General features: G+C 46.6%; 1 protein-coding gene across 2 annotated transcripts in view; it reads right to left on the bottom strand.

Annotated features, from left to right (window-relative positions):
- Positions 1 to 14,000, bottom strand: part of RBM17 (RNA binding motif protein 17) — a 39,675-nt gene that overhangs the window by 21,853 nt on the left and 3,822 nt on the right. For both annotated transcript variants that reach the window (XM_015424729.1, XM_015424736.1), the window contains exons 3-6: positions 9,474 to 9,590; positions 7,413 to 7,579; positions 4,955 to 5,052; positions 1,115 to 1,171 (exon numbers count right to left, since the gene is read on the bottom strand). In XM_015424729.1, coding sequence (XP_015280215.1) covers positions 1,115 to 1,171; positions 4,955 to 5,052; positions 7,413 to 7,579; positions 9,474 to 9,590 — 439 coding nt within the window. The remainder of the gene's footprint in view (positions 1 to 1,114; positions 1,172 to 4,954; positions 5,053 to 7,412; positions 7,580 to 9,473; positions 9,591 to 14,000) is intronic.

Here is a 14,000-nt window from a genome sequence, read left to right as displayed (position 1 = left end):
AGCCCCCCCACGCGAAAGCCTGGCCCCAAAACTGGGGGGGGGGGGGGTTGTCCCCACCTTGGAGGATTAATATAGGTATAGCATCGTGCCATTGGAAGGTTTTATTGTGATTTTAAATGTTGTATTTATTGTATGTTGTATTATATTTTGCACTCGGCTTTGCCGCATGTGAGCCGCCCTGAGCCTTTGGGAGGGCGGGATCTAAATCAAACTAATAAAATAAATAAATAAATAAATAAATTTCCTGCATTGTGCAGGTGGTCAGAATAGATGACCCTGTGGGGTCCCTTCCAACTCTATGATTCTGTGAAGATCTCACGCCTTCCAGGGACTCTCAGTTCTTCAGCAGAACAAAATTCACGTCCAGCATCACCTCAAAGACCAACGAAATGTCCAGGGTTATTAAGCTTTGGTGTGTCAAAGCTCGCTCTGTCACTTCTGGAATCCGGCAAACTTTCCTTCATACGGAGGGGCGATCAATCATCGTGCCCTTCCCACAGACTGAAGTATTTATTCACTTCACTTATATCCCTCCTTTCTCCCCAATGGAGACCCAAAGCGGCTTATGGGATTCTCCTCTCCTCCGTTCTGTCCTCACCAACAACCCTGTGAGGCGGGACAGGCGGAGACCGAGGGATCCGAGGTCACCCACCAAGCTTTCGTGACGGAACGGGGATTTGGGCGCGGAACGGCGGTCACTGGGGGAGGTATGTGTGAATTCCCGGCATTGTGCAGGGGGGTGGACTAGATGACCCCGGAGGACCCCCTTCCAATTCTAGGATTATATGAAGCTGGTTGGCCAAGATCCTAACCCAACCACTGCATTAGGTGGGCCGGGCAGAGACAGCCAGGGTGGCGGCCTGGCCACTGCCCTCCTAGGCCAGCGCACCTCGAGAACCCTCCGCAACACACTGTGAGTCTGTGGCTAACCAACAGCGTAATTCTAAACAGAGTTACAGCCTGAGCCCGCTGACTTCAGGGGACTTAGAAGAGCGTGGCTGTGCCAAGGGGACTCAAAGGCTGTGGGAGCTTGACATTACGGCAGAACCCCCGAGACAGACGTTCCGAGCACAACTGACTTAACACGTTGAAAGAAAGCTGAAGGTTGACATACGTTCTTTGTCCTTTTCGACCAAAGACGTTGGCGGTGCAATAGCGGCTCCTCCCATGCCTGCAAAAGAAAACGGCAAATGTATGAGAAAGAAATCTAAGTGATGCTTCGGCAGGCTATTAGCTTATTTCCTTTATTTATAAGCCACTTTTCTTACTGAGAAGGCAGATTGCAGGATAAAAAAACAAGAACGTCAGAAGAGCCCGGCTGGATCAGACCAGGGGTCCTTCTAGTCCAGCATCCTGTCTCGCACAGTGGCCAACCAGTTCCTCCGGAGGGCCAAAAACAGAGCACAGAGGCCGAGGCTTTCATAAGAATATCAGAAGAGCCCTGCTGGATCAGACCAGGGGCCAACAACGGGGCACAGAGGCCGAGGCCTTCATAAGAACATCAGAAGAGCCCTGCTGGATCAGACCAGGGGTCCCTCTAGTCCAGCATCCTAAGAACATCAGAAGAGCCCTGCTGGATCAGACCAGGGGTCCCTCTAGTCCAGCATCCTGTCTCACACAGTGGCCAACCAGTTCCTCCGGAGGGCCAACAACAGGGCAGAGAGGCCGAGCCCTTCGTAAGAACATAAGAAAAGCCCTGCTGGATCAGACCAATGAGAGTCCATCTAGTCCAGCATCCTGTCTCACTCAGTGGCCAACCAGTTCCTCTGGACAGCCAACAACAGGCCTTCCCCTGATGTTGCCTCCTGGCTCTGGGATTGAGAGGATTAGTGCCTCTGAATGTGGAGGTTCCCCTCAGTCCCCATGGCCAGTGGCCACTGATAGACTGATCCTCCAGGAATCTCTCTAATCCCCTTTTAAAGCTGTTTATTCCTGTGGCCATCACTACATCCTCCGTCAGCGAATTCCACATTTTAATCACTCTCTGTGTAAATTAGTGTTTCCTTTTGTCCGCCCTGAAACCTCTGCAGCGCAATCAAACAGCATAAAACTGGTATTACAGAATTAAACAACAATGCAAAACAAGTTAAATTTTACAGACTATAGACAAGACAGATGGCAGATTACAAGGTGCAGGTCAATGCTGTAAAAACAGGTAATACCTCCAATGATGGCAATGGAGTAGTACAATCCTGTTGCACTATAAAAGTGCCTTTCCTGGGCTACTCCGATCTACTACCATTCTAACATCTTTTTCAAAATGCCCTCTGGAACATTACTGGGGAGGAGACTGGATTTATACCCTGCCCTTCACTACCCGAAGGAGTCTCAGAGCGGTTTACAATCTCCGTCCCTTCCCCTCCCCACAACAGACACCCTGCGAGGGAGGTGGGGCTGAGAGAGCTCTCTCGAGGACTGCACCTGAGAGAACAGCTCTGAGAGAACTTGTGACTGGCCCAACGTCGCACCATCAGCTGCATGTGGAGGAGTGGGGAATCAAAGCCGGCTCTCCCAGATTAGAGTCGGTGCTCCTAAACACTACACCAAACTGGCTCTTCAAAGAGAAAGGAACCACCAAAGTTCTACCTCCCCTCAATTTGAGTCCTGTGTGCAGTTCTGGAGGCCTCACTTCAAAAGGGATGTGGGCAAAATCGAGAGGGTGCAGAAGAGAGCGACGAGGATGATCAGGGGTCTGGAGACTAAGCCCTGCAAGGAAAGGCTAAGGGCCTTGGGAATGTTGAGTTTGGAGAAGAGGAGATTGAGGGGGACATGATTGCTCACGTTAAATATTTGAAAGGCTGTCATTTGGAGGAGGGCAAGGAGCTGTTCCAGTCGGCAGCAGAGGAGAGGACCCGAAGCAACAGATGGAATTAGACAAAAGTGTGGCAAGGCCTTAAACCAGTTTGGTGTAGTGGTTAAGTGCGCGGACTCTAATCCGGGAGAACCGGGTTTGATTCCCCCACTCCTCCATTTTCACCTGGCTGGATGACCTTGGGCAAGCCATAGTTCTGATAAGAGCTGTCCTTGAAAAAGAGCAGTTTCTGTCAGAGCCCTCTCTGCCCCACCTACCTCACAGGGGGTATCTGTTGTGGGGAGGGAAAGGGAAAGGAGTTTGTCAGCCGCTCTGGGACACCTTTGGGTAGCGAAGGGCGGGGTATAAATCCAATCTCTTCTTCTTGATTAGTTCTTGTGGCCCTTTTTTACACGCCCAGGGAAAAGCTGATCGCCACTTTGCGGCCAGGAAGAAATTTTTCTCCAGGCCAGTTTGGCCGGGGGTCCTGGGGGGTTTTTTTTTTTTTTTGTCATCTTCTGGGCATGGAGCAGGGGTCAATGGGTGTGTGTGGCGGGGGGAGGTATTTGTCAATCTCCTGCATCGTGCAGGGGGTTGGACTAGAAGACCCTGGAGGACCCTTCCAACTCTACGATTTTAGGATGGCATTCACACACACACACACAGTTGTCTTATGCATTTGTCAGCATCAGTCCTAGCGGCTACTTATGTGGTCACCCTGACAACGGCAGAGAAAGGCAAGCGGCTAATTGAAGGAGAAGAGCCGGAAGCCTGCTGGCTCACAGAGATTCCCGGCTTATAAATTAACGGGACATTCGGGCAGGGACGCTGCCAAGAAGGCTGGCGATGTTGCTTGCTCTCATTAAGTGGAGTCCCCTGCGGCGGTGTCTCAGAAGACCTATTTGCAAACCATCTCCTGCTTCCACAGCCAATTAAAACCGGACTGGCTCTTGACCGTTCTAAGTAATCAAAGATGACTGGGGTAAGGAAGGATAAATGCTAATGCACGGCTCTCTCCCTCTTGGGAAGCGCTCCGGCCTTTTAAGTTTCCAGACAGCTTCAGAAGAAGAGGAGGAGAAGGAGGAGATTGGATTTACACCCCACCCTTCAATACTACCCAAAGGAGTATCAGAGCGGCTTACGGTCCCTCCCACTCCCAACAGGTGGGGCTCAGAGAGAGCGCTTTCGAGAACGGCTTGTGAGAGAACAGCCCTGAGAGAACTTGCGACTGACCCAAGGTCACACCGGCAGCTGCATGCGGAGGGAGTGGGGAATCGAACCCGGTTCTCCTAGATTGGAGTCCGCACTCTTAACCGCTACACCAAACTTAGTGGCATAGTTTGGCATGTATAAATCCACAAGGGTTAAGCTGACACTAAATATTATAAACATACAAAATTTATTCAGGTGTACACATTCAGACATTTTTTTTTTCAACATTCATACATAGATGGGTTAGTGCTGTGCAACTGAACCAAACGCGTTTCGGCCCCAAAGGGCCTTCCCTCAGTGGTCACGATCCAAAATACAAACTTGACATACATTCAAAAAAGGGTTTTTTGACATCAGATGTTGTACATATGCAATATAAGGCCAGATGTTGTATCCTTATATATTTATATGTATATTATTGTTGTATATGATAGGCCTCAGGTATAGCCAATTAAAGTTCACCAATACTTCTGGTAGCATAGAATTGCGTGAGTTGAATGTATGTCACTCCATCCTGTACAAATTCTGGTTTGGCATGTGCCAGATTTGAATTCACGACGCCAAACTGGCTCTACGGTTTCCATTTTGCAGATTCAGCAGAAGGAAGGTTCCCCCGTACACCACCTCGTAGCATGACACCAGGATTATCACTGAAGCTTTTGGGATGTCCTCTCACTTTGCCCGCGGAGGCCTCTTCATCCAGGAAGGCCAGACTCCCCCAAAGACCCCCCCAAACAGGGAGGGGGGTGGTCGGACTCCCAAATGGCTTCGTTAGGGAAGACCCAGCCTCCCTCCCCACACCAAACCTGACCAGCCCTTGAACACACACACACACACACGAGAATACGTTTTGATGCAGAGAAGGGGGAGGTTCCCACGTGCAGCCGACAGGGTGGAATTTTTTTTGAGCAGTACCGTATTCTATATTTTAGCCAATGGAGCATTTCTTACTTCGTTTCCTTCTCTCCCTTTCATAGTCCTCGTCTTCGTCCGAATCTGGATCTGGCCGTCTCGAGAATCCACTCGCCTCGTGCCGGTCTTTGCGCCTCCTTGCAGTTAAAACAGAAATGAAGAGGACAATCTTTCCGCATGAAGACAGTTCTGGCTGTGTTGGTCTGCAGCAATGCTCCCTCTAAGCTGTGGGGGTCTTATGGGCAAAAACGCCACTTTGTGAGCTACTGGCTTTAGAGTTGGGAGCGAGCGATTGGGCAGCTGCATAAAATTAGTTTGCTCTGACGCCACCCTTCCTGAGCTAAGACGAAAACGGGTGAGCCGGAAGCTAAGAAGCTGTGAGCTGGCTCACACTAACTCAACTTAGAGGGAACAATGGTCTGCAGTAGGATTGCTAGACTGGAGCCCAGTTACACCTTAGAGACCAACATACAACAAGTAACATGCACAGATGATTATAACATGTCATAAATAATTTTATATTTTTTGAAAAATATTTTTACAATAATTTGTACATATATAATAAATCATCTTAATCAAAAATATCAACAATCATCTCCAAGAATCTCAAAAGCTATTGTACAACCTTTAATAATAGTCCTCCTCTGTTAAATAAAGTTTCAAGAGGGAGGACTCCTTAAAGTCTCTTTATAACATGTTTATGATATGTTATAATCATCTGTGCACGGTACTTGTTGTATGTTGGTTTTCCTACTTACCGTGGGTCCTTGTTTGGTTTTGTGAACACCTTAGAGACCAGCAAGACTGCCAGGCTATGAGATTTCGCTAGTTAAAACTCCCTCTCTCACAGAAATAGTGAAAAGCCCAGTGGCACCCTTGAGACTAACAAACTTTATTGTACATGAGAACATAAGAGACGCCAATGTTGGATCGGGCCAAAGGCCCATGTGTCACACAGTGGCCAGAAATACCAGTGCCATCAGGAGGTCCAGCAGTGGGGCCAGGACATTAGAAGCCCTCCCACTGTTGACCCCCCCCCCAAGCACCAAGAAGACAGAGCATCACTTGCCCCAGAGCCCCTAGCTATACCTTGTGGCTAATAGCCACTGATGGACCTCTGCTCCATATGCTTATCTAATTCCCTTTTGAAGCTGTCCATGCTTGTAGCACCCACCACTTCCTGTGGCAGTGAATTCCATGTGTTAATCACTCTTTGGGTGAATAAGTACTTCCTTTTATCCGTTCTAACCCGACCGCTCAGCAATTTCATGGAGTGCCCACGGGTTCTTGTATTGTGAGAAAGGGAGAAAAGTACCTCTTTCTTTACCTGCTCTTTCCCATGCATAATCTTATAAACCTCGATCATGTCACCCCTCAGTCGTCTTTTCTCCAAGCTAAAGAGCCCTAAGCGCTTTAACCTTTCCTCATAGGGAAAGTGTTCCAACCCTTTTATCATTCGAGTTGCCCTTTTTCTGCACTTTTTCCAAAGCTATAATATCCTTTTTAAGGTGTGGTGCCCAGAACTGCACACAGTATTCCAAATGAGGTCTCATCATTGATTTAGATAGGGGCATTATGATATTGGCTGATCTGTTTTCAATTGTAGCATAAAGCTTCCGAGAAACACAGCTCTCTTCGTCATCTGACGTGACATAGTGCGACACAGAGTGCTGGACTGGATGGGCCATTGGCCTGATCCAACATTGGCTTCTCTTACGTGTTTATGTTCTTAAGTGATGCTCTGTGTTCTTGGTGCTTGGGGGGGGGGGCAACAGTGGGAGGGCTCCTAGTGCCCTGGCCCCACTGGTGGACCTCTTGACAGCACCTAGTATTTTTGGCCACTGTGTGACAGAGTGTTGGACTGGATGGGCCATTGGCCTGATCCTATTGGGTGTAGTAAATAAGAAGCTGGAGACCAACTGGTGATGAAGGTGCATAGAAAGTTTATATAGATATAATGGTGAATATATGCACAGAGATATACAGGCTATCATACAGCATACCGGGCCTTAGCTTGAGAGACTAAGTCCCCCCCTAGCTTATCAAGCTGATAGCTAATATACTAAACCCAGCCAATCACTAACAAGGTGAATTAATTACCTACTCTAACAATGCCTGATAGAGAACACCTGCTAGTATAACACCTGGTTGTAATCACTTAATCACTAGCATGACAGCTAGGACTGTCAAACAGATCAAACTGATCTAGTAACTGCTTGCTACCTCTATCACCTAGACATATATCTCAATAGATCCAACATTGGCTTCTCTTATGTGCTTCTGTTCTTGTGAAGTGGTTCAGAACACCTGAAAACTCATCCTGTGGTGAACATGTGAATAGCAGATAGAAAACATAATTAGGATTGACAAGATCAAAAGGTACTTATGCTGGCCCATTTGCACAATGAGTTCTTTAGCCCCCAACGTCTTCAGAGCAATCCAAACGGTTTAAGAGGAAGCCAAAGAGTTTTAACGCCTTTGGGCCCAAAATACTTACTTTTCTCTTTCTTCAATCTCTTTCTGCCTCTCCAGCTCTCGCTGTCTCTGCCGCTCCTCCCGCTGGCGTTTCACGACTTTCTCATAGTCATTGGGGAACATGGGATCGTACTCGTCCGCCAGAGGGATCAACACGTCCCCCGCAGAAAAGCCGCTGGGAACGGGGTCCTGGAATCGAAAAAGCGAGACATGTCAATTATTTTAAAAAAATATAACCGTCAGCAAAGCTGACGACCTTTGCTGTGCACTTCATCCTTCTTCCAAAGCACTTTGCAAAAAGTGCCTTTCAGAAATTCTACCAGAACAACTACTCCCGTGCCCTACAACATGGAGACTGTGGCTGCGCTGCTACTGGTATGCACAAAGGTGTGCCAGGATGCACATCCAAGGTGCACTGCACCGTGCACTCAACCTGAAGCGAGCAGCATTGCAATTGGGGATTGAGATTGGACCCCCTGCATGTCGACTCACTGGATCAGCTTCTGAATCATTTGCTCACTGTTTACAAACAGCACCTGAAACAGATCGCTGGGCATCAATTAGAGATGTAAAATTTCCGGAAATTTTGAAGCTTGGAAAAAAAAACCCGCTTTTTTCCGGAACAAAAGGAATTTTTCGGGGAAAAATGGGGGGGAAATGCTACATTAGAACTTCTTTTTTTCTTTTCCAGATTGAAAGTCATTCTGTTACTTCAGGAACATAAAATATGACTATGGACACTTTTACTTGGCATGACCTATCACAACTAGCATATTAAAAATTCTGACAATAGCACCTCCTAAAGGAAGAAATGCATCTTGTTCTTGCATTGGAGAGTTCAGTTGGTAACCTAGGACTTGCTTGTCCTCAGTGCATAGAAATTAGATCAATCTCATAGCATACATATTTTTTAGAAATAATTTGGAAAATATTTGAACACCTTGTCTTAAAATATTTATTCATAGTGTTAAAATAAAATGTTCTCTAATCATCATGTTGAAATAAAACGTTCCATAATCAATGTCTTTTCTTTTCTTTTTTCAATTTTTCCAATTTTTCGGGGGGGGGGAAACAAAAAAGGCTACAGGGGGAAAAAATGGGGGGAAACAGTTTTTTCCCGAATTTTTCCATTTTTTTTCTGGCCCTTCACATCTCTAGGCATCATACTGTTCCTATCTATACCCGGGCACTTTGTTGTGGTGCTATTATTCCCATCAGCCACATTAAACATGTCCTGGACAAACTGCAAACGCTTTAAGCTTTTAGTTTAGTTTATTTCTATTAGCTTTCAGATTACTTCTAAGGGCAGGGCCCTTCCATATGTGCCTCAAAGACATTAACAGGGGGCCTGATTCTGGATGGCTAGTCGGAAGCAGGGCTTTCCTGGCAGAGGGCCGATGCTACGGAATGCTCTCTTCCCAAGAGGTCTATCAAGTACCATTACGACATAGCTTGAGGCAGACTGCGAAGACCTCCTCTTTAGAAGAGGAAGAGAAGAAGAGATTGGATGTATACCCCGCCCTTCACTACCCGAAGGAGTCTCAGAGCGGCTTACAATCTCCTTTCCCTTCCCTGCCCCACTACAGACACCCTGTGAGGCGGGTGGGGCTGAGAGAGCTCTTTCGAGGACTCCTCTTGAGAGAACAGCTCTGAGAGAACTGTGGCTTGCCCAAGGTCACTCAGCAGCTGCATGTGGGGACTCAAACTCGGTTCTCCCAGATTAGAGTCCGCACTTCTAACGACTACGCCAAACTGGCTTTAATATCTGGGATTTTTCTGTGTGATGTTTGTATGTGACCAAACATAGTGCCGGTGGGAAGGAGATGAAGCTATTAATTGCGTGTTCCTCTGGTGGGTCTCGGAGGAGCACCTGGACAGCCCCTGCGTGGGAAACAGGATGCCAAACTAAATGGACCTTTGCTCTAATCTAACAGGGCTGCTCTCACGTTCATGTCTTGGTCGTTATTTTCTCCTGGAGAGGATCGCAGGAGAAAAGCCGTCTGGGCCTTTCCCCGTGACCTGTACTAGCTGCTTTCTGTTTAGGGCTCCTCTGCTCTGCTCTTCTTCACAGACCCACTCTCACCTTCAGGCCGGCTGCCACGTGCGGTGGGGTGTCCACCACCTGTCGCTCGTCAGAGGCGCTGCCTCGTTTCAGGTCGATCACCGGTGCGAGGACCGTGCTCTGCTTCGTCCTCTGACTCTAAAAGTAATAAAACATTAAAAAGTTAGAAGCGGACGCTGACCCCCAATCTCTGATGACGCCGTGTCGGAAAAGCCTCAAGATGCTTTTGGCACATGCACAAAATAAGTGACAGCAAAGAAAGGGGTCATGCCGGTCATCCAGGGAGATCAGTTCTGGAGTGAATGGTACAGCATAGCCAGTGATTCGTTCTATTTGTTGTCAGATATCTTGCCAGAAGACAGAAATAACACTGTACTAAGTAGAATAGCCTTACTTAACTTAACATAATACAATTAACTATATAACTGTACTAAACCTTAATACTTCTATCTTGTAGGAAATAAGGGCTAGTCCCTATATTAAAGGTAGCAACTCTAGAGGAGTATCTTAAAAACCAAGAAAATACACATATTAAGAAAACTTATATACAACAACAGGTAGTATACCTTCACCTTAATCCTTATTGTGGGTTTGACAACTGTGTTAAATGCTTATTGTGGATTTGTCAGCTGTGTTAAGTGCCATGCTCAATTCTGCTTGAAATGTATTGTTATGTATTGTTATGGATTTTATCTTACAGTTAAGCTGCTTATGAGGAAGTCACTAGACGAAACCAAGTGTAAGCCGGCTGCTTCAGTGTGTGCACTTGCAATTGTTACTAATCAAATTACTTTTCCTTCTATTAATGTTACTGTTACTCTTAAGCAACTTACTACTTGTGCAACGAAAAAAGTGGTGTATTTGATCCAATGTGGTTGTTCTATTCCTAAATTGTATGTGGGTATGTCCACAAGAGCCGTTAGGACACGTATCATTGAGCATAAATCTCGCATTAGACAGAAAAATTTGGACTCCCCATTAGTCCCCCATTTTGTCGAACAGGGACACAGCTGTAATGATCTTAAATTTCTAGTGCTTGAAACCTTCAACACCTATAAATACAGTAAGGTGGATGTTATAAAAGCCTTAGAAAGACGTGAGGCTTTCTGGATACATAAACTACAAACACAATATCCTAAGGGATTAAACCTAGCTATAGACTATACATGTTTTTTATAAATGATATCTCTGTTATACATCATTTAAGATACATATGATATACATGAAATAGTAAAACATACAGACTTTAAGCCCATATTGCTGGGCTCTTTAATAGGAACTTGCAGGTGGTGTCACTTAGGATATATATGGTAAACATGTAACAGTTGAACAGAGAGACCTTTGGCTAAGAAGCTTAGTCTATCAAGGACAGGTCCTATAGGAGATATGGTCCAAGGTGGGTACTAAGTAGAATAGCCTTACTTAACTTAACATCATACAATTAACTATATAACTGTACTAAACCTTAATACTTCTATCTTGTAGGAAATAAGGGCTAGTCCCTATATTAAAGGTAGCAACTCTAGAGGAGTATCTTAAAAACCAAGAAAATACACATATTAAGAAAACTTATATACAACAACAGGTAGTATACCTTCACCTTAATCCTTATTGTGGGTTTGACAACTGTGTTAAATGCTTATTGTGGATTTGTCAACTGTGTTAAGTGCCATGCTCAATTCTGCTTGAAATGTATTGTTATGTATTGTTATGGATTTTATCTTACAGTTAAGCTGCTTATGAGGAAGTCACTAGACGAAACCAAGTGTAAGCCGGCTGCTTCGTCAAGCTCCAGTAGCTTTCAGCTCATTAAGCCTTCTACTTTTTTGACTGCCAACAGTAACTGTTTAGGAATTCCACTGTTATTTTGGGGCTGTTGGCAGCCACTGACATTCTATTGTATTCTTATTGTTGTAAATATTTGGGGAAATTTTGTATACTTTATAGTAACTATCTAGTATAAAGCAATTGTATCTAGCATACTACTCATGGTTTAGAGTGTATTATTGGTTCTATATTGGCCCCAGTTTTGTCTTGTTTCCCTAGTTCTATTTGTTGTCAGATATCTTGCCAGGAGACAGAAATAACACTGCATTCCCACCAACAATGGGCAAAGGAGCCCAATTCTCCACATTGCTTCCAGCAAGTAGGTGAGTGAGCCGAGGTTATCTTAGCCAGGCTTTCAGGCGTTAGGTACCATCTAGTCATAATCTTGTATTCCTGGATGAATGGCATGAAACAAACGTACCCAAATTAAGACAAGAGCTAATGACGAGCCTCCTAGTAGCTGTGAAAACTTCAATAGCTTCTGTCTGACGAACTGTGCCTTGCACACGAAAGCTCATGCCATGAATAAAACTTTGTTGGTCTTAAAGGTGCCGCTGGACTCTTGGTTCTGTTGTCTCAGACCAACATGGCTGCCCACCTTGACCTATGGGTCACTTCAGTCATCCAGTGATGCATGAGCACGTGCAAAGATGCACTCCAGAAGTACACAAGACACGACAGATGCTAATTGGTTGCCCCCCCAGCATCTCTCCTCTGCTTTAATCAAGCTGATTACACCTCTAATTAATCAAGCACTGCACCTCTGCGTCCTTTAGAAACATCCTTTATAACACACACACACACACCGCCTCCTGACCAAGGCTCCCTCTAAGCTGTTGAGCCTTGTGAGCAAAAATTCTACTTTGTAAGAAGAAGAAGAGATTTGGATTTATGCCCCGCCCTTCACTACCCGAAGGAGTCTCAGAGCGACTTACAAACACCTTTCCCTTCCCCTCCCCACCACAGACACCCTGGGAGGTAAGGTGGGGCTGAGAGAGCTCTGACAGAAACTGCTCTTTTTCAAGGACAGCTTTTATCAGAACTACGGCTTGCCCAAGGTCATCCAGCCAGGTGCAAGTGGAGGAGTGGGGGAATCAAACCCGGTTCTCCCAGATTATAGTCCGTGCACTTAACCACTACACCAAACTGGCTCTCAGTTTGCAAGCTGCTGGCATTAAAGTTGTGAACGAGCCATTTGGCTGCTGCGTAAATCAGTTTGCTCTGGAGCCATCCTTCCTGAGATAAGGCAAAAACCTGTGAGCTGGAGGCTAAAAAACCGCGAGCTGCCTCACACCAACTCAGCTTAGAGGGAACACTGCTCCTGACTAAGACAGGAGTCTTCAACCTTTTCCAGACTGAGGGCGTATTTGGAATTCTGACACGGCGTGGTGGGTGGAGTCACAAAATGGCTGCCGCAAAAGAGCCGCCACAGAAGGTGGAGCTATCCATAAAATGGCTGCCACCAGTTACCTTCAGTCACTCAGTGAATATCCTTGTGGCCAGGGGAGCAGCGGCTGCCAAAGCAAGCTTTTTAAGATCGTGCACAGCCCATCGAATCTCCAATGTCCAATCAGAGACCTTGCTGGGCAAAAGCTCCGCCTGGTCCCACCCGCTTTCTGAAAACACTTGGCGGGCACCAGGAAATCTGTTAGCGGGCACCCTGGCCAATGTTCCCTCTAAGCTGTGGAGTCTTGTGAGCGAAAATTCTACTTTGTGAGCCTGGCGTTAAAGTTGTGAGCGAGCACTTTGGCTACAGCATAAATTAGTTTGCTCTGGACTGGAGCCATCCTTCCCGAGCTAAGACAAAAATATGTGAGTCGGAGGCTAAAAAAACTGTGAGCTAGCTCACGCGAGCTCAGCTTAGAGAGAACACTGAGTGGCACCATGCTGGGGACCGACCCCTGGACTAGGATGAAAGGACTCGTGGTTTCTGCTCTCCTGCGACGGACAAGGGGAGCGTTGACTCTTGAAAGCTTAGAAGAAGAAGAGATTGGATTTATACTCAACGGTGTCTCAGAGCGGCTGACAAACTCCTTTTCCCTTCCCCTCCCCACAACAGACATCCTGTGAGGAAGGTGGGGCTGAGAGAGCTCTGAGAGAAATGGCTCCTGAGAGAACAGCTCTGGGAGAACTTGTGACTAACCCAAGGCCACACCAGCAGCTGCATGTGGAGAAGTAGGGAATCAAACCCGGTTCTCCCAGATTAGATTCTGTGGTCCTAATCACTACACCAAACCAGCTCCTAACGACTACACCAGGGATGTCAAACTCAGGGGAACATGTCGCTGTAAAAGATCTCTGAAAGTGTCTAACTCAGAGATGTCAAACTCATTTGTTATGAGGGCCGGATCTGACATAAATGTCACTTTGGCGGGCAGGTCCATGTGTGCCAGGTACAAAAGACAGAAAAAAGGATGGCAGCTGGTCTCCGAGTTGGTGTAGCCTCACTGCAAGGCCCCATGGGCTGGGAGGGGGGTGCAAAGGAAAACTCCCCTAGGCAGACTGGAGAGGCAGCAGTGTTGCACTGGGCAAATGTTCCCACAATGCTTGACTGCTGCAGGCAAGGCTGTTCTGCCTTGCTGAAGCCACAACAGAGTGGCTCCACCTACTCTCCCCCCCAGCACTCCCAGAACTCGTGGGCACTCCATGGAATTGCTGAGCAGTCGGGTTAGAACAGATAAAAGAAAGCCCTTCTTCACCCAAAGAGTGATAAACACGGAG

Source organism: Gekko japonicus, unplaced genomic scaffold, assembly GCF_001447785.1.
Source record: "Gekko japonicus isolate JY-2015 unplaced genomic scaffold, Gekko_japonicus_V1.1 scaffold2865, whole genome shotgun sequence".
Lineage (NCBI taxonomy): Eukaryota > Metazoa > Chordata > Lepidosauria > Squamata > Gekkonidae > Gekko > Gekko japonicus.
This window is presented reverse-complemented; position numbering and strand designations above follow the sequence as displayed.